The sequence below is a fragment of the Strigops habroptila genome, chromosome 7 (genome assembly GCF_004027225.2).
Source record: "Strigops habroptila isolate Jane chromosome 7, bStrHab1.2.pri, whole genome shotgun sequence".
NCBI classification, from domain to species: Eukaryota; Metazoa; Chordata; class Aves; order Psittaciformes; family Psittacidae; genus Strigops; species Strigops habroptila.
This window is the reverse complement of record NC_044283.2, coordinates 27,395,335-27,417,889: the sequence shown is the minus strand read 5'-3', so window position 1 is coordinate 27,417,889 and position 22,555 is coordinate 27,395,335. Positions and strand designations below refer to the sequence as shown.

At 39.4% G+C, this 22,555-nt stretch overlaps 1 protein-coding gene across 2 annotated transcripts in view; it reads left to right on the top strand.

Moving 5' to 3' along the window:
• The window catches only part of TEC (tec protein tyrosine kinase), a 51,240-nt gene extending 34,400 nt beyond the window's left edge, over positions 1 to 16,840 (top strand). For both annotated transcript variants that reach the window (XM_030492096.1, XM_030492095.1), the window contains 15 exons: positions 876 to 957; positions 2,511 to 2,639; positions 4,031 to 4,071; positions 4,459 to 4,637; positions 5,530 to 5,595; positions 7,388 to 7,442; positions 7,594 to 7,673; positions 8,212 to 8,345; positions 9,217 to 9,291; positions 10,055 to 10,226; positions 10,385 to 10,601; positions 11,123 to 11,187; positions 12,245 to 12,363; positions 12,716 to 12,873; positions 15,739 to 16,840. In XM_030492096.1, the coding sequence (XP_030347956.1) occupies positions 876 to 957; positions 2,511 to 2,639; positions 4,031 to 4,071; positions 4,459 to 4,637; positions 5,530 to 5,595; positions 7,388 to 7,442; positions 7,594 to 7,673; positions 8,212 to 8,345; positions 9,217 to 9,291; positions 10,055 to 10,226; positions 10,385 to 10,601; positions 11,123 to 11,187; positions 12,245 to 12,363; positions 12,716 to 12,873; positions 15,739 to 15,816 (1,650 nt within the window). In that variant the 3' untranslated portion in view covers positions 15,817 to 16,840. The remainder of the gene's footprint in view (positions 1 to 875; positions 958 to 2,510; positions 2,640 to 4,030; positions 4,072 to 4,458; positions 4,638 to 5,529; positions 5,596 to 7,387; positions 7,443 to 7,593; positions 7,674 to 8,211; positions 8,346 to 9,216; positions 9,292 to 10,054; positions 10,227 to 10,384; positions 10,602 to 11,122; positions 11,188 to 12,244; positions 12,364 to 12,715; positions 12,874 to 15,738) is intronic.
• The last annotated feature ends 5,715 nt before the right edge of the window (positions 16,841 to 22,555 follow it).

Genomic DNA, 22,555 nt, shown 5'->3' with positions numbered 1-22,555 from the left:
TTGAAATACTGAGCCCGTTCTCTGGCACGGTGGTTCAGGCTCAATGATTAAAACCCATCCCCAGCAAGCTCTACTCCCTCTGCAGTACTCCTTGGGAGTTGTGCCCCACACACTTGGTCTTTTTCCCCCACACTCTCTGCTTGGGTTTTGACTGGAAAGTGCTTTTGTCTGGTCTTCCTCCACAATGGGTTAGCTGGCATCCTGTTTTCCCTGTCACCATTCTTCTACATTAAATTACCATTAAATTATATAGGAATAAGAAAAATCAAGATAAAACTTGTGGCATTTTCTTCCGTTGTGAACTGAATGGATATAAACACAGAAAACAAAGCGCTTAGAGGAGAGAAAAACTGTATTGAGAGTCTGATGCTGTGTCTGCTTACGATTGAGGGAACAGTCAGAGGGAGGGTGAATTCTGCTGCCAGAGAGGCGACTCTGGCCCCTTTCTCTCAGGGCAATACTTGCTTCCCACCAATACAAGCAATGAAGAAATAAAAGGCAAAAATCACCGCAGAGCAGTACAGAATAACAAGAAGTTACAAAATGGCCAGGAACAAAGGATGTCTGATTATGAAATAGCTTTAGCAATAAAATTGAACTGTTTCTAGAAAACACATGGTGAAGAATGAACAAAGTAAAGTGTGAAGCAAACATTTTAAGGAATTCTCTCAAAATAATATACCATTACAAAATACTTATTCTACTGAAAGCATCATATAAGAATAGTAAACCCTAATAACCTTTTTCCAGTTTCTTCATTTTGTGCCCAAGGACACTAATTTTGCCAAATGTACCAGTCATTTGTTCTGTTTCCTGCAGAATAAATAAATACTACCAGATTAATGTATTTTGATTATTGCTTTCCCCTCCTACAGGTTGTATATGATGCTAATACGCTTTATATTTTTGCACCAAGTGCACAAAGCCGGGATCAGTGGGTGAGGAACCTGAAAGAAGGTAATGTAAAATGCTCATACTTAACATCTGACATACATAGATACCTTACTTGAGCGGTCTGGCTGGGTTGGAGTTACCTTGGTGCCATGTTTTGGATTCATAGCCAAAACAATGTTGAAAACACACCAGTGTTCTAGTTGGTGCTGAGCAGTGCTTGCACAGCCTGGAGGCTTTGCTCTTTTGCCTCTCTGGCCATGCAATGAGTAGGCTGGGAGGGGACACAGCCAGGACAGAGGACCTGGACTGACCAAAGGGATGTTCCAGGACATGTAACCTTGTGCTCAGCAATAAAAACTGGGGTAGAGGAAGAGGGGGGTTGGGGTTTTTTGGCATCTATGTTGGCCATTGTTCAGAGACTGATTGGGCATTGATCTGCTTGTGGGAGATGGTGAATGATTGCTTTTACATTACTTGGGGTTTTTTTTCTCCTTTCTTTTGGTTATTAAACTGTCTCTATCTCAAGCCACAAGTTTTTTCCTCTTCGTCTTTATATTGTCTTCCCTGCTGGGTGGGGGAAGTGGGTGAGAGGCTGTGTGGGTGCTCAGCTGGTGGCCAGTGTCAACACACAACAAGCTAGAAAAATAAAATTGTAGAGCTTCTGTTGCATATATCCACTGGTTTTTATTTATTTATTGGGCCAGCTAATCGTTTGCATACACAGTGTATGATAACTGGTACTGGGAGTATCAAACACCCAGACTGATTTAATTTGGTTTTTGAAGTCCAGAATTTGACACTTTGCCTTTGCACAATGTATAAATCATCAAAAAGGCTATCCAAGCTGGTTAATGGCATCACTCAAAAGTTTTATTTGGATGTAGATAGACAACATTGAGGCCCTTAAACTGATGTAAAATGTCAGGAGGCATCTCCATTGAGATGCAGTCTGATAAGTGCTATCACAGTGAGTAAGGATAATTTTTTTTCCAAGAGCCTCTTAATGCTTTCTGCCACCATCAAATGCTCACATTAATTGAAGGTGCTCTGTAAAGTAATAAGAAATAATTTCTGGGCTGGGGACCACAGGGCAAGGAATAACCTCTGTAACTCATCCAGAATGGGGGAAATGAGCCTTTCAGACCAAACTCAAGCATTGTGTCGTGGAATAGCCATAAATGTCAGCTGTCTTTCCCCTCAGAACATTATTTGTAGAGGAAATTGAGTCATTTGAAGCAGTAATAAAAACAAAAGGGGCAGGCAGAGCCCTCAGGGCCTTCACAGCTGCCTGACTGGTTTGCACAGTGCAGGTGGTTGCATGGGTCTCCTTTCATGGATGTATCAAACCCCTGCTGAGATGGCTGGTTTAGGCAGGGAGTATAGCACTCTTTTCTGCCATTAAGTCATGTGTTATCCTAAAAATGTCATCTGCTATCATTGTATGACCTCCATGTAAACTTCCAAGAAGGTCTAGAAAAGAAGCAATGCTAAAGTAAGGACAAGGGAAGATTATGCCTCATTTCAAAGATACTGTAATATTTATTAAGAATAGTCCTCTTGCCATTTCGTTTGTGGCTTTTTTTATCTTTCAATATATGCTCTTTTTATTCTTGCAGAAATAAAGAACAACAGCAATATAATGATAAAATATCATCCCAAATTCTGGACAGAGGGAATTTATCAGTGCTGCAGGCAGACGGAAAAACTAGCACCCGGCTGTGAAAAATACAATCTTTTTGAAAACAGTAAGTACATATGTTTTCATGTGAAGTTGTTTTGGCATATTTTTCTGCGTTTTTATATGATCCCATCACCACACCTGTATGCCCTAAGTATTAGGCAAATTTACAGAGCAGAGTGAATCACTAATACTGTGCCTCAAGTAAAACAAACGTAAACTATCCTTGCAAAAATGTTTATAGAAAACTGAAAGGATTAATTGAGGTTGCTGAATTTCACTTGGTTTGTTTTTCTAATGTGAAACTTATTTGACAAAATGTTTACCTCGGACTGAGGATAAAACCTGATGATGAAAAAGATTGAGCTAGAAATCCTTGTCAGCTCCTCAGTTGTAATAAATAACTTGCACATACTCATGTAAAAGAATAACAATTGTGTTACTACATGGTGTTGCTACTCAGTGTTACTACACCAGTGTAAAAATGATACAAGAAGGCTTAATGTATTTACAGACTGATGACTGAATTTTCTTAGAGGTTTGTAAATGTCCATATGCTGAACCTTGATGCGCCTGTGGAAGTCATGGTTCATGCATTTTTCAGCACCCAAATCAAAGTTCGGCTTGTTCAGCAGCGGATGCTGTAGCATGTAGCGTGACCCTCACTGGCAGTATTGTCCTACATAAGGATAAAGTAATTATTCAGTCCTAATTTAAGGAAAATTCCATAATAGGAAAAGAAGTTGAGCCATTGCTTACCTCCCAGTGAAATCAGCGATGCCCAGATGATTTCCTGTGTCAGCAGCTTAAATGGCAATGATGCAGACCTGTGGATTTAGTTGCATTAAAAGACTCAAAGAATAAACAGTGGCTCATGGCTGGCCTTATTCAGCAAGACATAAAATATGACATATAGGTTAACGTCTTAAGTGTGGAGAGAAAAAGCAGCGCAGGAGAAAAAAATTCTTTTGGATCTGAGAGAAGTAATAAAAATATAGATACAACTTTTATGCCTTATTTAGCAAAGCAAGGATCAGGAGAGTATTATTTTTAGAAGAGCAGATGTATAGACCTTTAGATTATCATGGTGACAAGAACACTGCTTCCTTTTTATATACCTTTTTTTATCTCTATTTCTTTTTTATTTCTCATATATTTCTGCATCTGAGGGTTGGTTCAGGGATCTCTGTGTGGAACATTCTGGGGTGGCACAGACATTGCAAAATATGTGGTAAATGTAGCCTGCTGGCTGATTTAAGATGTTTTCTCAAGAATATTTAATCAGTGTTTTCCCAAAGCTTAATTGGAAGTTTATTTGCTTTCTGACTTACTAAGCTATCCTGAAGGCTAGATAAGTTATTAAAACCTTATCTGAAATTTACACCTTTTTTTTTTTTTTTTTTTTTTTTTTTTATTTATAGCTAAATGGACAAATCCTTTCCTGTGCTTTGTTTCTAGGTGTGATGAGATTGCCCTCTCCAGTGCCAGAAAAAAGCATGGTAGGTAGAATCTTCAAAATGTTGACTAGATAATTGCTGCTTTTTGAGATGGTGTTTAAATTTCCCGAGATTCTTTCCATATCCTGGAGCGAAGGTCTATTTCTGCATATGTCAATGGGCATCATGTTCCATCTCAGGGCGGAAAAATTCCCACTGAAATTTAGCTGCACCTATTAGCTGTACCTGTACTGCTGGTAGGAGAGGTGGTCAAAAAGCAAATGCCAGCTGGTGTTGCCCTTCACTGGCAGCTGTGGGGCTTCAGCGTGAGGCAGCCCCATGGATGGCACCCAGGTGATTGTCTGCTGGTTTGCACTGGTTTGATGGTAGGGGTGTTGGAGTGGAATAATGGAGCCAAGTGAGATGATAACAGTGTTGGGTTGTTTTCAGCGAAGGCCTCCACCACCTGTTCCTCCAGAAGAAAATGGGAATGAAGAGGAGGAGATAGTGGTAGCAATATATGACTTTGAGCCTACAGAACATCATGATTTAAGATTAGAGAAAGGTGAAGAATATACAGTGATTGAGAAGAATGACCTTCACTGGTGGAAGGCAAGAGACAAATATGGGTAAACATAAGTTCCTTATTTTTCATTATGGAGTTTATAAGGCTATTTCCACGTTGTAGTTTTTGTTGGCACGTAGTCAATATAGAACAGTATTATACCCCACTTGAGACCCCAGCCCTGAAATCTCATTCATATCTTTATTCCCACATAGAAACCAATTTAAAATAGTGTGGTTCTTGAAAGATTAGAGGGCCTGTGTGCAAAGGCTATTGCAGACCTGAAAGCTTTTCCCATTATATTTCCTGTCAGGCTTTATGGTTTCCCACGTAAAGCATTAGCCAGCCTGCAAAACCTTGCTAGGCTAGGATAGTACTCTCACTTCCCAGCGGAACGGCTCATTAGGGAGCAATATGGTTAACACTCAGCTCAGCAGGCTCCAACTTCCAGACTTGTATAATCATCATCTTATTTAATAGCTGGATCATTAGAGGAATCTTTAAATGAGTTGATAGAGAGTTATAGTGAGATGCCTTAATTACTACAACTTTACATTCCCTAGATTAAGATTTTTTTCCTGTGGTTTTAAAGGTGGAAGCTTCAATATTTATCAGGTCCCTGTTACATGTTAGGGGTAATTGCAAGTTACCAGGCTGTGGCAGGCTCCAAACATATTCCCAGTGACTGACGGGGACTTTTAGGCACAGAAGTGACAGAGCAGCAGAGAGTTACTCTCTTTCACCTCTTTTGCTAAGTTTTCTTGGACACTTCTGCTGCCTCTAGGAACACTGAAAGTTAATGTGGAAATGTTGATGCAGAGAATTAGTTTCTGTATAATCAGCAGTAGAGTGGGTGGATCAGTAATGAATTACAGCAAGAGACCTCTGCACGTCATGCGATTTTATATGTTTTCACTCAGATTATATATATATTTATTTTATTTATTTATTTTTAGAAAACAAGGATATATTCCAAGCAACTATGTAACAGGAAAGAAGTCCAATAATCTTGATCAATATGAGTAAGTGAATACTTGAATTAAAATCTGGAAGATCGTAAAATGGAATCTGTGCTTTAAGAATGACAATGTATTTTTGAAGTTTTGAAAGCAATTATTTACATACGACAGCAATTTTCTCAGATACAAAACTTAACTATTTGAAATGGGCATATGTATTTGTTCTGATTCTTCTCACTGATTTTGCTGTGATTTGTAATGTAGAGACAAGTGAGATGGCCATCAGGCATGTAGGTTTTGGGCTATCACTGTTAAAGTGAAAAAAAACCTCTCCTAATTCTCTGATAGACAAAGGGAAACTTCAAACGAAATTTAACCATTAAATGTGCTGAATGTTGGGTTTTTTTTATATTAAAGTGATATGTTAAGCCCAAGTGTGTGGCAGTAAGATAGTAGAGTAGAAAACAGTGGAAATCATTCAAAGAAAACATAACATATCAGAGATTTTGGAAGGCAGTTCCAGTTTTCAAGGAAAGGTATCACTTGGTGCATTTTAAGACTCAGTGTATGTGTGCATATAACTTATCAGTTATAAAAAATAGCTTTTTTTAAAAAAATGCTTTTTCCAGTTGATGTTTAATTATGGCGTAGTTATTAATTTAACACTGTAGTCTCCAAGTCTGTTCTTGATATTCAAATTTCAGTACAGCGTAGATTGTTGTGCCTGAGAGCTTAGAACGTATTTCATGACTTAGATAAAATGAAAATGGAGCCGTGAGGAAATAATAATTAAAACCAGTTTACAAACCCACATTAGTAGCTCCAAAACTCTACTCTCATCCATGTATGGCTCCTACTGCTGTGTTTTGATAGAAGTTAGAATTTCATCTGGGATTTTGCCCCTCAGCTTTACTAGAGGGAATTCCTTGTTCTTTGTTGCTTTCTCATCTTAGAGGCTCTGGCTAAGAGCCCTGCCCTGCTCTGGGCTGAGCTGCAGGGCTGGCAGAAAGGGAAGGGAGGAAGGAAGGAAGGAAGGAAGGAAGGAAGGAAGGAACGAACTGGGTTGCCTTTTCTGGTCCAGCCACTTTGTGCTTACCACCTTGAGACTGTAATTCTAAGTCACTGCACAGTCCAGGGGGCATTACTGCAGGTTATCTACCAACTGCAAGAAACCACTAGCTCTGGAAGAGCAGAACTTGATTAGAGTGCTGTGCCACTTCCCTGCTTGGTTACCACCGTGACAGCATAGCCCAAAACCATTGCGTCACACCATTTGCAAGCAGTGTTTGTTTTTCCTTTTTATATTATTCGCTGCAGCTGGCTGAAACGTCAGTGCTTCTGTGGCTGCTTTAACCTGCCCATACAGCACAGAGCTCAGGGATGTCCAGCTGTGACATTTAATTCACTTTTGACCTTCTCTTAGGTAGGTGGTTGTCCCTGAAGAACCAGAACCATGAAGTTATTGAATGTAGTAGGAGTCTAGCAGGCAGCTCTGCAAGTGGCTCAACTGGTGTGCAGGCAGCTGCTTCCCTGAGGCTGCCAGCCTGCCCTTGGGCTGCTGTTCAGAGCAACTACTGCCATCAGTCTGCATGGGTTTGAGAAGTTCTTGCCAATTACCTGAGCTTTATTGCCTTCTTTGGGCTCTCACTGGATTTGTTTCAGGGCATTTTTATGGGATAACTGCACAGTGTAATAGAGACTGATCCTTTTGCACATTAACAAAGGAACAAAGTTCAGTTCTAGACCTTCACTTATCATAAAACTATTGAATCTGTTGCTTTGTAATACTTTGCTTCGAGCATTTTGGGTAAATCATGCACCTTAAGAAGTTTTGGTTACTGATGTTGCGTTTCAGGTGGTACAGCAGAAACCTGAACAGAAGCAAAGCAGAGCAGCTCCTCAGAAACGAGGTGAGCTCAACAGCCTTGCATGAAATTCACAATAAAGTGGCTTCTCTTATTAAAGCAGAGGCTTATTTTGGCATGTGCAAATCACAGAATGAGTTGAAGAGACATGCAGCTTAACACCACTTGTACAAAACTGCCTGTGCTTGCATTTTAGGATAAAGAAGGTGGTTTTGTGGTGAGAGACTCAAGTCAGCCTGGCCTGTATACAGTTTCCCTTTATACAAAATTTGGAGGGTGAGTTTCTGTGGCTGCTCTGTGCACCTTATCTTGTCTGAATCCATTTGCATCTGTATTCAAATCCATGGGCTGGGGGTAAAGCCCTGGAGAGAGCTCAATAAAGAAACAAGGGCTGCTGTGATAGAAATGATGGGTAACTAGAATGAACTTCATTCCACGATTAGATCATGTTGGGTTTAATCCAATGTAGACCTGAACCTCCACCCAAAGAAGGTCTTGCTCTCCCACCCTGTACGGTCTCTTCCTTCCTGCCAGCCCACGTGTTTGCATTGGCATGTGGTGAGCTTGATCAGGGAGCTTGCTGGGCTGAAAATGAACCTTTTCCAGGTTAATGTTCAACTTTGAGCACTGAGATGAAGGCGAGTCACCAGAGCTTGGGATCTTTGATATTCAGCTGTTCCTGAAGCATGTGTCATTGGGCACCCATGCTGGCCCTTGTGGTTTCCTGTTCCTAGTCAATGCGCTTCTCTTAAATTCTCAACAAATAGCATTGTGTTGTTGCTAATTGTTGTTATTGTTGTTGCTGTTTTTCCAGAGAAGGTTCATCTGGAATAAGACACTACCACATAAAAGAAACAGTGACGTCACCAAAGCAGTACTACCTCGCAGAAAAACATCTCTTTAACTCCATTCCAGAAATAATTGATTATCATAAACATAACGCAGCAGGTAATGACTTGGATTTTTTTTCTGTCGCTTAGGGTTGACTTGAAAAGGAGTGTGAGATGTTTTAGGTTTTTAATGGAATAAAACCCTAAAACTGGTTTTTATAGATACTTCTTTGTCAGGAAGGTCATGGGACACTGCATTTTCACACTTTTTTCAATATAGGCAGTAATTTGAAAGGTTTCGTGTGTGTGTGTGTGTGTATAAATAAATGTATAAGTATGTTACTGTCCCCAGAGTAACAGAAGAATAGCTGTATCAAGTCAAGGAAAAATCATTCATTTAGCTCCATGTAGTGTCTCTATCAGCTGCCAGTAATCCACAGCAGATGGAAAGGGATGGTACTTCCCTAGAATATGCTCCACTGATACGTGCTGCTGATCACCACTGCTTAGAATCATCTAACCTTCCCACTTCCCAAATAGATGAGGAGAACAGTAATGTAGTGTTCAGGAAATCAGTAGAGATGAGTCTTTGTAAAGGTTAGACTCTTCAGATCTATAGCTGATGGCTGATGCTGGTGTCCATCTGCTGTACGATGGGATGGGAAGAATTTAGGAATCAGGTTCAAGGCACAGATACTAATAGAGTATATTTTTTTTCAAGTCCAATCTGTACATAAATTTCCTTTATGAGCTGTGGTTTCCAGATGTTTGTATCAAATTCGGATCACCCAGCATTTCCTGTTGATATTCTGGGAAAAAACCCCTCTCATAGCAACTTTGAATAGTCAACATAATAGCAGAAAATATGGCCAAAGCTGTATATAATAAGCTTATTGTTAATCAGTGTTGAACTTTGCAGTGAGCAAGGGGCTGATTCGCTGCCTAGTGCTATTTCAGAAGTTAATTCTTGAATTGTCATTGAATCTCAGGTCTCGTTACCAGGCTGCGTTACCCAGTGACCCCAAAGAAGACGACAGCACCAACAACGGCAGGATTCAGCTATGGTAATGGCATGTTATATTCATCTACATGTATATTTTTCTAATGATTTTCTGTATGTTAGGATGCTACAGTACTTTCTAAAAATTTTTAAAGACTTTTGTACTGTGATTGTCTATGCTACTTCACATGGGTCCAAGTTGTACCTCTGAGACCCTTGCAAAGAGGATTGGCATGCCAAGGCATCATGGCTGGTGGTAGGCATGTGGTGCCAAGGGCACAAGTGAGGAGAGGCAGAACATGTCACTGGTGCTTCACAGGAATTTAGCATCTTCCCCCATGCTTTTTATGGGCACATTGAGCTCTGCCTTTGGCTCCTTCGTAAGTCTTCAGACTTCTGACTCAACCTTGGCCCTTTGATCTTTGTGGAGGGGTTACTTTTTTCTATACATAAATTTGGAATAACCTGTTTTAAGCATGGCCCATCAGGTGATGTGAGCAGCTTCTATGCATTAGCGCAACTTTCTATGATGGCAGCTTGTTGAAGTCAAGTCTAATAATACCAGTACGTAATTACTGGCCTCAGGAAGACTTGAGTTTTGCCTTCTGTGTTGGTCAGAAGCTGCTTAAAGGTCATGTCTACCTAGAAGTTTGTTTGATTTTTTGAAGTATAGAAGTGTTTAGTTTTCAAGTTAATTCTAGACATTTTCTCCCTAAATTCCCTAGTTTGCTAGTAATCCAGTTTCCCTTTCTTCTTTCTTATCACCTACCAGTTCAGTAGGTTCCTTAATACAGGAGTCATGGGCTGTCATTTGTTTTGTTTTACAGAAAAATGGGAAATTAATCCCTCAGAACTGACGTTCATGAGAGAACTGGGGAGCGGTCTGTTTGGTGTGGTGCGCCTGGGGAAGTGGAGGGCACAGTATAAAGTGGCCATCAAAGCAATTCGGGAAGGTGCGATGTATGAAGAGGATTTCATTGAAGAAGCTAAAGTAATGATGTGAGTTGTGTGCTTGGCACTTCTATTTGCAGTTCTAGGCTTCTGATACCATATACTGATTATAAATAAAACACTTTGGGCAGGTGATATTCTTGCAGTTTTGTGGGGTGGAGAACTGGGTGGAGGAAATAATGTCAACATGATCTCAATCTTTTCAGGAAGCTAACGCATCCTAAATTAGTTCAGCTGTATGGCGTGTGCACGCAACAGAGACCTATTTACATCGTGACAGAGTTCATGGAGCACGGCTGCCTTCTCAATTACCTGAGGAAAAAACGGGGAGTTTTGAGTAAAGACGTCCTGCTCACTATGTGCCAAGATGTATGTGAGGGAATGGAGTACCTGGAGAGAAACAGCTTTATCCACAGAGACCTGGTAACATCCCATTAGGCAGTACAATCCTTTGAAATTTTTATTTTTGAACTTTGCCATTCCTTTTTTGAAACAGCCTGTTTGTAAATAACTGCTTTTGTTCTTGCAGAAATCTATATGTAGTTGAAGTTGGCTCTTCAGAATCTAATCAAGTCTCTAAAACTGCTGTGTACAGACAATGATAAGAGGTTTCTTTCTCCCAAGAAAATGGAATAAATTCTCTTTGAAATTTTTCTAAACAGTTAATGGCTATTTCCACTGATATAATAGCATATCTCTGTTATGTATAGGTACCATTTTCACCACTCATGAATCCCTTGATGATAATTTTTTCTGGTGATATTTTTACAAAATGGTTTAGTTGTCAAAACAGTACTATCACCTTTTATGATGAGAATACAGCATTGAACTTGGTAAAATAATGAACTTGCTAAGCAATGAGGACAAAGTCCTTATTAGACTGTTGTAATTTGTCTGCAAGAGACTGCAAGTTTTTCATCCAACTCTAATGATTCCACTTGCAGGCTGCCAGGAACTGCTTGGTGAGTGACTCAGGAGTGGTCAAAGTATCAGATTTTGGAATGACAAGGTATGGCTGGATGTGTGCAAACACACTTGTGGGGGTTTGGGAAATGTACTTAGCCATGAGGCAACACATGCCCAGCAAAATTACATGCAAAAGTTACCTTTTTTGACCTCCCTAAGGAGCATCCTTTGGTCACATTTTCCAAGTGCCTTTAAAGCCCGTTTGTTCTATTGTCATGTGTCAATTTCCTTACTAATTTTAATTCTTGAAAATCAAGACTATGTCAGTTTGTTCTCTACGAGAAATAAGTGTGTCTAGTGCTTACCATGGAGAGGCCTGGCTTTGAACTCACTCCATGGTCTGATTGGTCTTCTATTAGCAACTTTCTATTAGCATCTGTGAAAATCTTACAAATATTAATCTTGTAGTGATGCAGAAAGCGTATTAGAGCTTGTTTCTTGGACAGCAGAGCTCATGCTGCAGTGATAAGAGTTGTTAATCTGTATTTTGGTAAAAAAATGATAGAAAAAGGCTGCTTGATGAGTTTGGTGTCCTCTTGGGGTAGACGGTTCAGAGTTGCATCTTGCTAGCCAAAGTGCTGGGAGGTGCTGAGACCTAGTGAGGGGTTAATTTTCTGCCCTTGGTAGCACCACAGGGTGCTGCATCAGGGATGAGGCAGGGAGTGGGGAGCAGTGCTTACAAAGAAGGTGTTGGTCACCATGGTTTGAGCATGCTCAAAGAAGCTTCTGGGCTTCTGCCACCTTTCTGTGCTACTGAGTTTGCATGTCCTCTGACATCTGAATTCAGACTAGCCAGTGAGAAGCAGAGCAAGAAATTAATGCTTTTGCATCATTTTCTCTTGTAATACAGACATTCAACTTGCAGGTGGCCTGTGTTGTATAGCTAATAATCAAGAGGGAAGACTCTGAGATCATAAGAAAAATGAACTGGGTCTTGACTGAAACCTTAGTCCTGCCCCAGAGAAGCTATTTTTGTTGTGGGATGGAAACAGTCATGGCCAGTAGGTGGCAATAGGAGCTTCTAATATCCAAATCTAAATAACAATTTGCAGGCTTGGAGGCCGACTGAAGGATATTTATTTATTTATTTATTTCCTCAGGTATGTCCTTGATGATCAATATACAAGTTCCTCAGGGGCTAAATTTCCTGTGAAATGGTGCCCCCCAGAAGTCTTTAATTACAGCCGATTCAGCAGCAAATCAGATGTGTGGTCATTCGGTAAGACATTCATCATTGAAAGAAAGCACTATTTTTACATTTTATCAGTAGCAGTTAAGCTCCAGTTATTGGGAAGAATTCAGGCAGCTGAGAAGAAGCTCAGAGAAACCCTTTGCCATGGTTTTATGCTTGCATGAAGTTCCGCAGAGACCTTTAGAACTGTTATTTATTAAAATCCATGCTGCTAGAATAAGATTTTTTTTTTTTCAGTGATGATACATGTGAACACTTTCTAGATTATGTATTTCAAACTATTTATCTATTAGAAATCCTGAGCCCTGAGCTCAAAACAAACATATATTTTTAAGAAGTTATTTACTTATTGCCTTACTTTTTATTTTCCTTTTTTTAGGTGTTTTAATGTGGGAAGTATTTACAGAAGGAAAAATGCCCTTTGAAAAAAGCTCCAACTATGAAGTAGTAACAATGGTTAGCCAAGGACATCGTTTGTATCGGCCTAAACTAGCCTGTAAGCAGGTGTATGAAATTATGATGATGTGCTGGCAGGAGGTACATACTTCTTATTTGTCTTTGAATTGGAAAAGGATCAATCTAACAAGAAAAATTAATCTCTATTGCAGCATTCTGATGGTGTTCATGCTCGCTCAGCTATTCATGTGTATGTTGATAAGACAAAGATCTTCTCCTGGTTTGCAACTGAACTAGAGCTGCAATAAGAAAAACAAGGAAATTCATATGAAATAAATGGACTGTCAGGTTAAGTGTGCAAAGGCATTTAGTAACAAAATGAAATAATTGCTAAATCTGTGCTAGTCATGATTATACCTGCATATGAATGCCGCTAGCAAAAAAATTCAGTCAGAACAGCCCAGAGTTGGTGAATCTGATTTTATATTGCTTTAGTTTATTAATCATTACAGATACATGCCAGAATGACTGAAAATATTTTCAAAGGAATACTTCGTTACTTGATCATAAATTATATAGGAAATAGACAGACTTGCAGTTGACTCTAAATACAAATCCCCAAATTTATAAAGAAAGATAAATATATACTGTACTGTTAATCCTCCTAACCCAGAATGATACTCACTGTACAGTTTTCAGAGGTCAGAGGGGCAGCAAAACGAAATTTAATACTTGATCAACTAAATCAGTATAAAATAATTTTTGTGGTATTAAAGCAAAGGGTGTCTAAGGATAGGTGCATTTGATGAGGTGCCTTTACTTTTGAGAGAGCAGTCGAGGAAACCAAGAATGGAAAGAGCTACATGATTTATTTCTAGTTAGTCTTTGTCAGAGGGGTGCTGGGGAAAAACTGCTCTTTTCCTGTAGTAAAGATGACATAGTGTCTGACGCTTGTCTTCTCCTCAAAGGTGCTGAAACAGAGAGCAATTAGTCATCAAACCAACTGGCGAAGATCTCAAACTTACAAACCAGTTAGTTTATGCAGCAAAAATTATGTTAAAACCAACAGTGCCCCTGGAGGGCCACGGAATAACAATATCTGTAGTTCAAAAAAGATATTCACAGGAGACAGGAAACTACAGATCATCAGATTAATTTTTTTTTTTTTTTTTTTTTTTGTACTTGGTAACCAGCTTGAAATGGCCATTAAAATGGAATAATAAATTATTTGAAAGATAATGATAAGTTATTAATAATCTTTGAATATTAAAATGTATTTATAGGACTTGTATGAACATAGAATCATGGAATCATAGAATGGTTTGGGTTGGAAAAGATCTTAAGATCATCTAGTTCCAACCCCCCTGCCATGGGCAGGGACACCTCACACTAGACCATGTTGCCCAAGGCTCTGTCCAACCTGGCCTTGAACACTACCAGGGGTGGAGCATTTACCGCTTCTTTGGACAACCTGTTCCAGTGCCTCACCACCTTCACAGTAAAGAACTTCTTCCTTATATCTAACCTGAACTTACCGTGTTTAAATTTCAACCAATTACCCCTTGTCCTATTGCTACAGTCCCTGAGGAAGAGTCCCTCTCCAGCATCCTTGTAGGCCCCCTTCAGACACTGGAAGGCTGCTATGAGGTCTCCATGCAGCCTTCTCTTCTCCAGGCTGAACAGCCCCAACTTTCTCAGCCTGTCTTCATACGGGAGGTGCTCCAGCCCCTTTAACATCCTTATGACCCTCCTCTGGACTTGCTCCAATAGCTCCATGTCCTTCTTATGTTAAGGACACCAGAACTGCACACAGTACTCCAAGTGGGGTCTCATGAGAGCAGAGTAGAGGGGCAGGAGCACCTCCTTTGACCTGCTGGTCACGCTTCTTTTGATGCAGCCCAGGATACAGTTGGTTTCTGGGCTGTGAGTGCACACTGAAGCCGGCTCGTGTTCAGTTTCTCATCAACCAACACCCCCAAGTCCTTTTCTGCAGGGCTGCTCTGAATCTCTTCTCTGCCCAACCTGTAGCTGTGCCTGGGATCGCCCTGACTCAGGTGTAGGACCTTGCACTTGTCTTGGTTGAACTTCATGAGGTTGGCATTGGCCACCTTTCAAGCGTGTCAAAGTCCCTCTGGATGGCATCCCTTCCCTCCATCATGTCAACCAAACCACACAGCCTAGTGTCATTGGCAGTCTAAATCTAAATCTAAAGTAGTCATCACAGGGGAGAGAAAGAATCTTTGTGAATCACAAACAGGATACAAGTAATGGCAATATGTCAATCTTTGTCGTAAAATATTATTAACTAGGTACATCCGTCCTCATTTAACAAACTTATTAATGTAGAGGGAAGTGAATACTGAGGCTGCAAAATTCAGCAGGTGATACAAACCTAAAGATGTTGATAAATGGAGGAAAAGTGCAAGTTACCTGGATATTCAGAAAATAAATGAACTGTTTCAGCAAGGTCAGCAAAGAGACTAAGTCAGTGTATTGCTGTAATTAAACAAAACAAACAGGATGTTATAACAAATAAGGAACTCTATGGAAAATGAAGTAGATGAAGGATGCTGTTGTGTAAGTTTATTACACAGTTTCATTTCAGAGTCAAAAAAAGAATGTTGAAGTAAAAGAGGCTTCAGAGAATGACACTCAAAATCCTTAGGAGCACGAACAGCTTGCATGGTGAAAGACTGGAGCAATTCATTGGGGGAGGTGGGTATAGGGAAGAAAAATGCAAAAGTATTGCCCTATGCAAAATGATGAATTATGTGAAGAGTGCAGACCAGCAACACTTACTTATGCTTTTTCAAAGCATAAAAAAAAAAGGTGACACTTACTGAGATAGTGACACATCTATAATCCACACAAGGAAATATTTTTGCGTGTCACATTTAGTGAACAGTAAATTAATTGCCACAGAATGATATGAAGACCAATAATTTAGCAAAATCAACACAATTTTATTGCTTTGTGATCACAGTTGTGCATGCTTTTTATTTTCAGAAACCAGAAGGACGCCCAACTTTTGAAGAGTTGCTTCACACGATCATTGACATTGCAGAGGGTGAAGATGCTTTCTGAAAAAATACAGCGGCAGCACAAGTACAGGAAAGCAGCTACTTTCCAGAGATGTGGCTTCACCATTTCTTTCTGAAAGCTTGATCTTGTCTGCTGCTGAGTGCTGCTGAATAGTGTGGAGAACCTCCAACATCTGATCTACTCCAGTACAATGAGAGTTTTTTACGTGATGTTGGGAAATAAGCAAAGTATCTTCAGCAATAGTAGCAGTCTCTGAATTTTCTCTGGGAAGCCAGCATAGCTGGGAAGTTGAGCTCTTTATGGAGGAAGAGAGAGAATGTGGCCAAAGCCCAGGAGCCTAATTTGCATTTAGTGGGTTGGGTTTGTGTACATACAGTCCACGTTTCTGAGTTTCTCTTTACACAGGCAGTAGTATTAATAGTGATTTGCATGCTTAAAAATTGAAAGTATCTATAAATGGCTATTTACTGACATTGAAATGTTTCCAGAGATTCTCCAGAAATGTTTTTCTCAGTTGATGGGTGGCTTATGTCACATCAAGAACACAAAATGTGCCTCTTTCATTTGCACAGTAGGTTGTTAAAAGCATAGTCTTCAGTTTAGTCTAACACTCAAAAGAACTTTGCTCCAGAATGGAGCTGTGATGTGCCTCACGCCATTCTAGGCTGTTTGGTTAACCAGAGACCTCCCATGGTTAGTCGTCTTGTTACTAATGAAAAATAAGTCCAAGATTCAGCACAACTGGCTGTCAGTGTACCATAATACCTTGTTTTACATTAATTATAAAATAATTTACATGCTGTATGTATTGTAAATATATAAATTCCATGCCTTTATTTATGTAAAGTGTGTTTTTTCTCTTGAAATTTTCAAGCACAAGTTTGTCCTACCTTCATTAACATACGAACTATATACGTGAGGTTGTAAATGAAAGAAAGTAAACTCTCAACTGTATTTAAGAAGGGCTCTTCTTTCTGTCTGCCATGTACATACAGTGGTCTTTCTGTTCTTAACAGAAAATGTCATACTACACGTGTATATAAATAAAATGAATGTTTGGAACCAACTAATGTGCTGCCAATCATTTGCTGTTAGTGCATCATAAGCCAAACTCATTGTTCATGTGAATATGGTGTTGGGATAGTCTGTTTATATCTATGTGTATACACACTCTATATTAAATACATATGTAGTAGTACGAGTATATATTTAAATTAATTTGGTCGTGATGAAGTGTTCAGTGCAGAAATGCCTGAACTCTCTGTAGAAGTTACATGCCCTGTTCCGTCTGCTGGAGGCTAATGCTTCTACAGTCTTGCTGAAGCCTGCTTCAATTAATCTAAGTTTGTACCAGGGGATATGAGGAGTAGTTGCACTTCAATTTTGCTGCAGCCATCTCCTGAGTAGGTTTATTACATATATTCTTTTTCTTTTGTTAGTTGTGCTGTTGTGCCATGTGTAATAGAAATAGATTGCACAAAACCATGTTTTGAGGGGTTTTTTGGTTTTCTTGTGCAAGTAGGCAGAGAGAAGCATGGTGAAGTTTGCTTGCAGTCAAATTATTAAAGGTAACTAGAGTTAGCTTAATACATTCCATCAGAATTGCACTTGAGTATTTCTATAGTCAGTTTTGGAAATTTGGAGAACCAAATGCAGTGACTTACATCTGCTGTATTTCCAACCCCCCCCCCCTTTTTTTAAAAAGTGATACTTAGCCCTACTGATTTACAGTTTAATAACTTCATTTTGTAAAATGTGCTGAACACCAGAAAGCAGACACTTTTTTCACATTCTAGTCTGGAGCTCTTTTTTTTTTTTCTCAAATAAAAGATAAGTAGGCGGGGTCAAGCAGTATTTGTGGTTTACCATGTTTTATATCAGAGCGAGAAGCTCAGGGCTGTCTTACTGGCACAGCTGGTGAAGAGAGGTTTGCATTTTCATTTGAATATAAGTGGACAACCAAACATGATTCTTTCTACCTGTAAGTAAACTGGGCCATGTATTTTGTTTTTTGCAGTTTTGTTTCGTGTAACAGCAGTGTACTTAGCAAGTAAGCTTTTTAAATACTCCCATAAAAGTACCAACCGGCTTTCTCTTTGCTGCTCAGGTGATCTCTGTTCAGACTTCTTGTCTTTCAGAATTATTGCACAAATATGAATCTATTGTATGATACTTTTACATACAGAGAGGGAGAGAGTCCTATGTACTGTCCTTAAAAGCCTGTACAGCATAGACATAAAATGTTTGGTAGAACTAGAGCTGTCTTTTCTCCAGAGCAGAATAAGCTCACAGGGAGGACAGTAAGCCTTAGCTTAGACATGGAAAAATCTGAAAGCTTGTTTTTTCAAGTATGTTTAGAAGCAAACTATAGTATGGCTTTCTAGTACATTATTGTTTTTCCTAGTGCTGTTGAAAACTGACAGACGTACAAGATTAGGAAGCATACGATGTATTACAGTAAAGATCTGGGCTTTATTGGTGAAGCTGAGTTTGCAGTGTTGAACACAGTCAACTTGCTGCCCCACTGCAAGAGCAAGAACTTCTTGCAAAAACACTCTAGAAGACTGCGAATCTTAGACATGGACTACAGTGCTTTCAAAATTAGTAGTGCCTTGAGAAAAGGTGAATCGGAAAACAAAATCAAGCCAAGAAACCTATGAAATAATAAAATGAGAAAATGCAAATTATTAAAATTAATTTTGAACAACTTGCTTTTAACTTTGGTATTATTTCCCCAAGGCTGCAAATTAGAGTGAGTTAAAACTGAAGATAGGAGGAAGATTGCACATGTAAAGGTGTGTGAATTGGCCACCTATACAGACAAACTTATCAAACGAAAGCTTGTTGCTGGGTGTTGTGGAACTGTATCAGGCCAGTTATTGTCAGCAGTGGACCATCTCAAAGGACTTGAGTGTTTTCGCTATGTTGTCTTTGTTTTTGTGGGACTATCTTTCAGCTTCTCAAGCAAATGGCTGTTCTTGACAGCTAAACAATCTTTTGCTTCTTCCTCTAGCATCCCATCTGCTCCGTTGTACACAGATAAATTTGTTTTCAGGCCTTAAGTTGGTTATCAAAATGTCAGTTGCAAATTTTTAGGCTGAGTATTCATCAGGCTAGCTTGAACACGTATTTCCTAGTATTTCCACTTCATCCACATGCTTCTCTTCCCCTGATCTCTTGTTTCAAAACTGTGCATGATAAAAGGTCTGATTTTTGGACATCATACTTAACTAGGGCCTTGTGCTAGTGTTGGGATTCATATTTGTTAACCTGTAACCAGGGAGATAACATGACACTGTTTTAAAAACAAGTGTCTTCCTCCTAATATAGTCATTTCCAGAAAGACAGACATGAGCAGTGAAATGGACTGGTTTTTGTTCCTGTGTTAACTTATTTGTAGAATTGGCTGAACTCTGTCTGAGGTTGCAAGCTTTCATCAGAAATTGGAGAAATTATATTCTCCATGCAGCTGAAGAAGGAAGATTTGTTAAATTCTAGATTCAGCAGCTCAAATACTCATGTTGTTTGATTTAAACCTAGGTTATAAGCTACTAACTTTAATTGCATCATGATTACTTACCCTGGGGATCAAAGTGAAACGTGTAGCTTATGTTTTGATAGAACTCAGGGAAACGTGGCCTGAAAGGTTTAGTGGGGCTGTGGATGCTGGAGAAACCTACCTTTTTGTGGATTTTAAAGAATCAAGATATGAATTTTTGTGAAAATCTTTTGTTAGGTAGGAATCAGAAAAGCGGGACTTGAAAATAACCACAGGTCCGTAAGTACTTTATTTTAATGGACTTCAAAAGGATTTTACTGTTAAAAATTATGGAACAGTTCTTTCTGTTCGCCTGTATTTCTTTCCTGTGTCCTGTCCAAATGGTCTATTATTCATAACGTGGTAAATCTTATTGGTGTCTCTGTTCTCTTCGAGATACAGAATCCAAAATGCGATTTCCTTGCTGTAGCACAAATTTCACTGATACCATCACTGATTAATTTTTAATTCATGAACTCTTCAGTGTGGTTACTTGAATTAGGGTCAAGGCCTGCTAATACTGTATGTGAATCTAACACCCTTTGACAAATCCAGAGTGTTTTGCTTAAGAAAAGGTCCTTGGTCCAAAATTGAAGGAAATCAGATAGAATAGTTCCATTTATTTCAGTCCTTAGAGTTAGGGTGTAGCAGAAAGGAAAATCAAGAAGCAATATTTAAACCAACAAGTAAATTCTAAGAATCTATTTTCAATTATTTATTTGCACTTTAAAATATTGTGGGTTTTGTATTAAAATACAAATTAATATTATTATTTCTTAGCTCATCTGATGGCTGTTGAATAGAAGAAAAGAGAAAGGAAGGAAGAGCCCAAGTCACAGGAAGGGTGTGTGTAGCTGCGAGAGGCTTCAGGCAGGAAATGCAGGTTTCCTGTAGCGCTGCAGTGAGCATTACTGTGGCACCTGGAGTCAGCCCTCCGTGTAGGCATCTTCCTCGGCTGCTAGAAGAAGGTCAAGATGCAAGCCAGTTTAATCAAATTATTCATTCAGTGTATCAAAGCTTTCACTATTTGTAGCATTGGCCAAATCTTTCTGAAACAGCATCACAGAGCAGCTTTGGGTCTTTCTGTAGTGACTATGTATTTAATATTGGGATATTTTTAAAAGCATCACACATGTTTGTTTATTGCTCCTTCCTTTTAGCACAGTAAAGTGGGGGTCAAACATGAAAAGTGTCCATTAATGGAGCAAGTCTCAAATTCACTGAAGGCAGAAAGGATTCCTGAGCTTACGCTATACATTTATTCAAATTGCTGGACTCATAAAGAAAAGCAAGATAGAATTACATATCCATAACACTGGTCTGAACTTTCATGGTAACAGCCACATCTTTAAATTCTTATTAGAAGACCATTTTAGCATTACATTGAAACTCTGCAGTGCTGCTTTTAATATTTCTGCTAAGTGTTCTATCAGGAGAGCAAATTATCTAGTGAGAAATAAGATAGACTAGATGGTTTAATTGGAAGAAACAGACAAGCTTTCAAATGTCATATTCTTTTCACCATTCGTCATATTCCAGATCACTAACTACTTTATAAACATCAATTAAACTTCCTGGCACTGGCTCAAGTAAAAGAAACCCAAGAATTTTTTCATTCTTGAACAGTGAACATGGTGTTCACTGTTTATGAAACAGTTTTAAATAAGTGAGGAACAGTTCAATGTACCCTGGAAAATCATGCAGCAAATAAATTGCATTGTCCATACATTTTTAGCCTTGTTTCTTTAAAGAAAAATGTCAGTGTCAGCTGGCTTAGGTGTTTGTAATTGCTACGTTTTGCATAGCCATCAGTGGAAACTTTTATCAAACAGTTGATAGTGTCTTCTGATTACTATAGGCTCACCAGCTTCCCACACACTAGATGTAACAGTCTAAGGGAGATTGCCCCACGACTCTCAAGATAAATAGTCTAACCAAAACCCTCATGAGACAGGTCTCTTCCTCTTCCAACTATGAACTAGTTTTGGTCTTATCATTCTGGTATTTGACATTCTCCTTCCTTTTATTAGCACAAAATTTGCTAATTTATGTACCTTGATAGAGAAAATAACTACGTTTTCATCATGTAGTAAGGTTGCTTACTACAATGCATACTTGCAGCACACTTGGCTGAAACACCAGGAGCAGGCATTGGCAAAAATTCTCACCGGACACCACAACGGGCATCCAATTTATTCCAGACTGGTCTAGGTCATTAGGATCAAAAAGCCAAACACACAATTGAGGGAAAACCAAATAAAGTGGAAGGGACTGGTGGGACCCTACAAAGAAATACCATGTGAAATACAAAGCAGCAAAATGCTGAGATGTTGGGATATTTCATACAACTTCTGGGGGCTCTTCTCATACTCTGACCTCTGTGCCAGAGAAAAATAGGACATACTGGAGTGGGATATAAAGTTTATTTTCTGTTGTGCAGCTGCATATGAGGAGAGCCTTGCCTATACATGCCTGGTTCTCATGCTTCCTAGGAGACTGTACACAGCACCTGAGAGCCCAAGCCCATCCCCCTGGTGCTGCTGCCCTCCCCCCCACCCACCAGTGATGCAGGACAGAGAAGATGGTTCAGGGAGCCGACCCAGCAGAGAGGGATTCTCTGCCATTTTAGCATCCCATCTTGGTCAGTTGGAGATGAGATGAACAACAGTACAGAGGGAAAGGGCACAGGACCGTAGCTGCCACAGCTAGGCTCAAACTGCTGTGGGAACACAAACTGGGGAAAGTAGGTCTCAGCCTGAGTAGAAATGTACTACAGTGGATGTCAGCCATTTATTTGCCTCCTTTGAATCTTCTTAATGCCTTCTGACCTATTTAATACCATACCCACTCTGCTCCTCATACAAGATATGTTGGATTGATTTTTCTCTAAATGTATGATGTATGTGATGATGTGTCCAGTGGATTTTTCTCAGGATTATCAACCACTTGGCACATAAGTGTAAAGCACATCTTTTGTTGGCACTCTGAGCCTGGGCTAATGCATATATTATACTGATAGCTGCAACAGAAATGGGAAAAAACTTAGTAATTCAAAGAACTGAATGTAATGTGTCTCCTTTAATCAACCTCACAATAAGAAAAAGCTTGTCATGCATGTTTGGTTTTGTATTTAGCTTGAATGCTCTAAAAATTATTTCAGTACTGAAAGGGACAGTTCTCCACCTCCTTTCCCTGATGATGTTCTCATCCCCTTCACTGTACTGGTTAGAGCTTATATGGGCT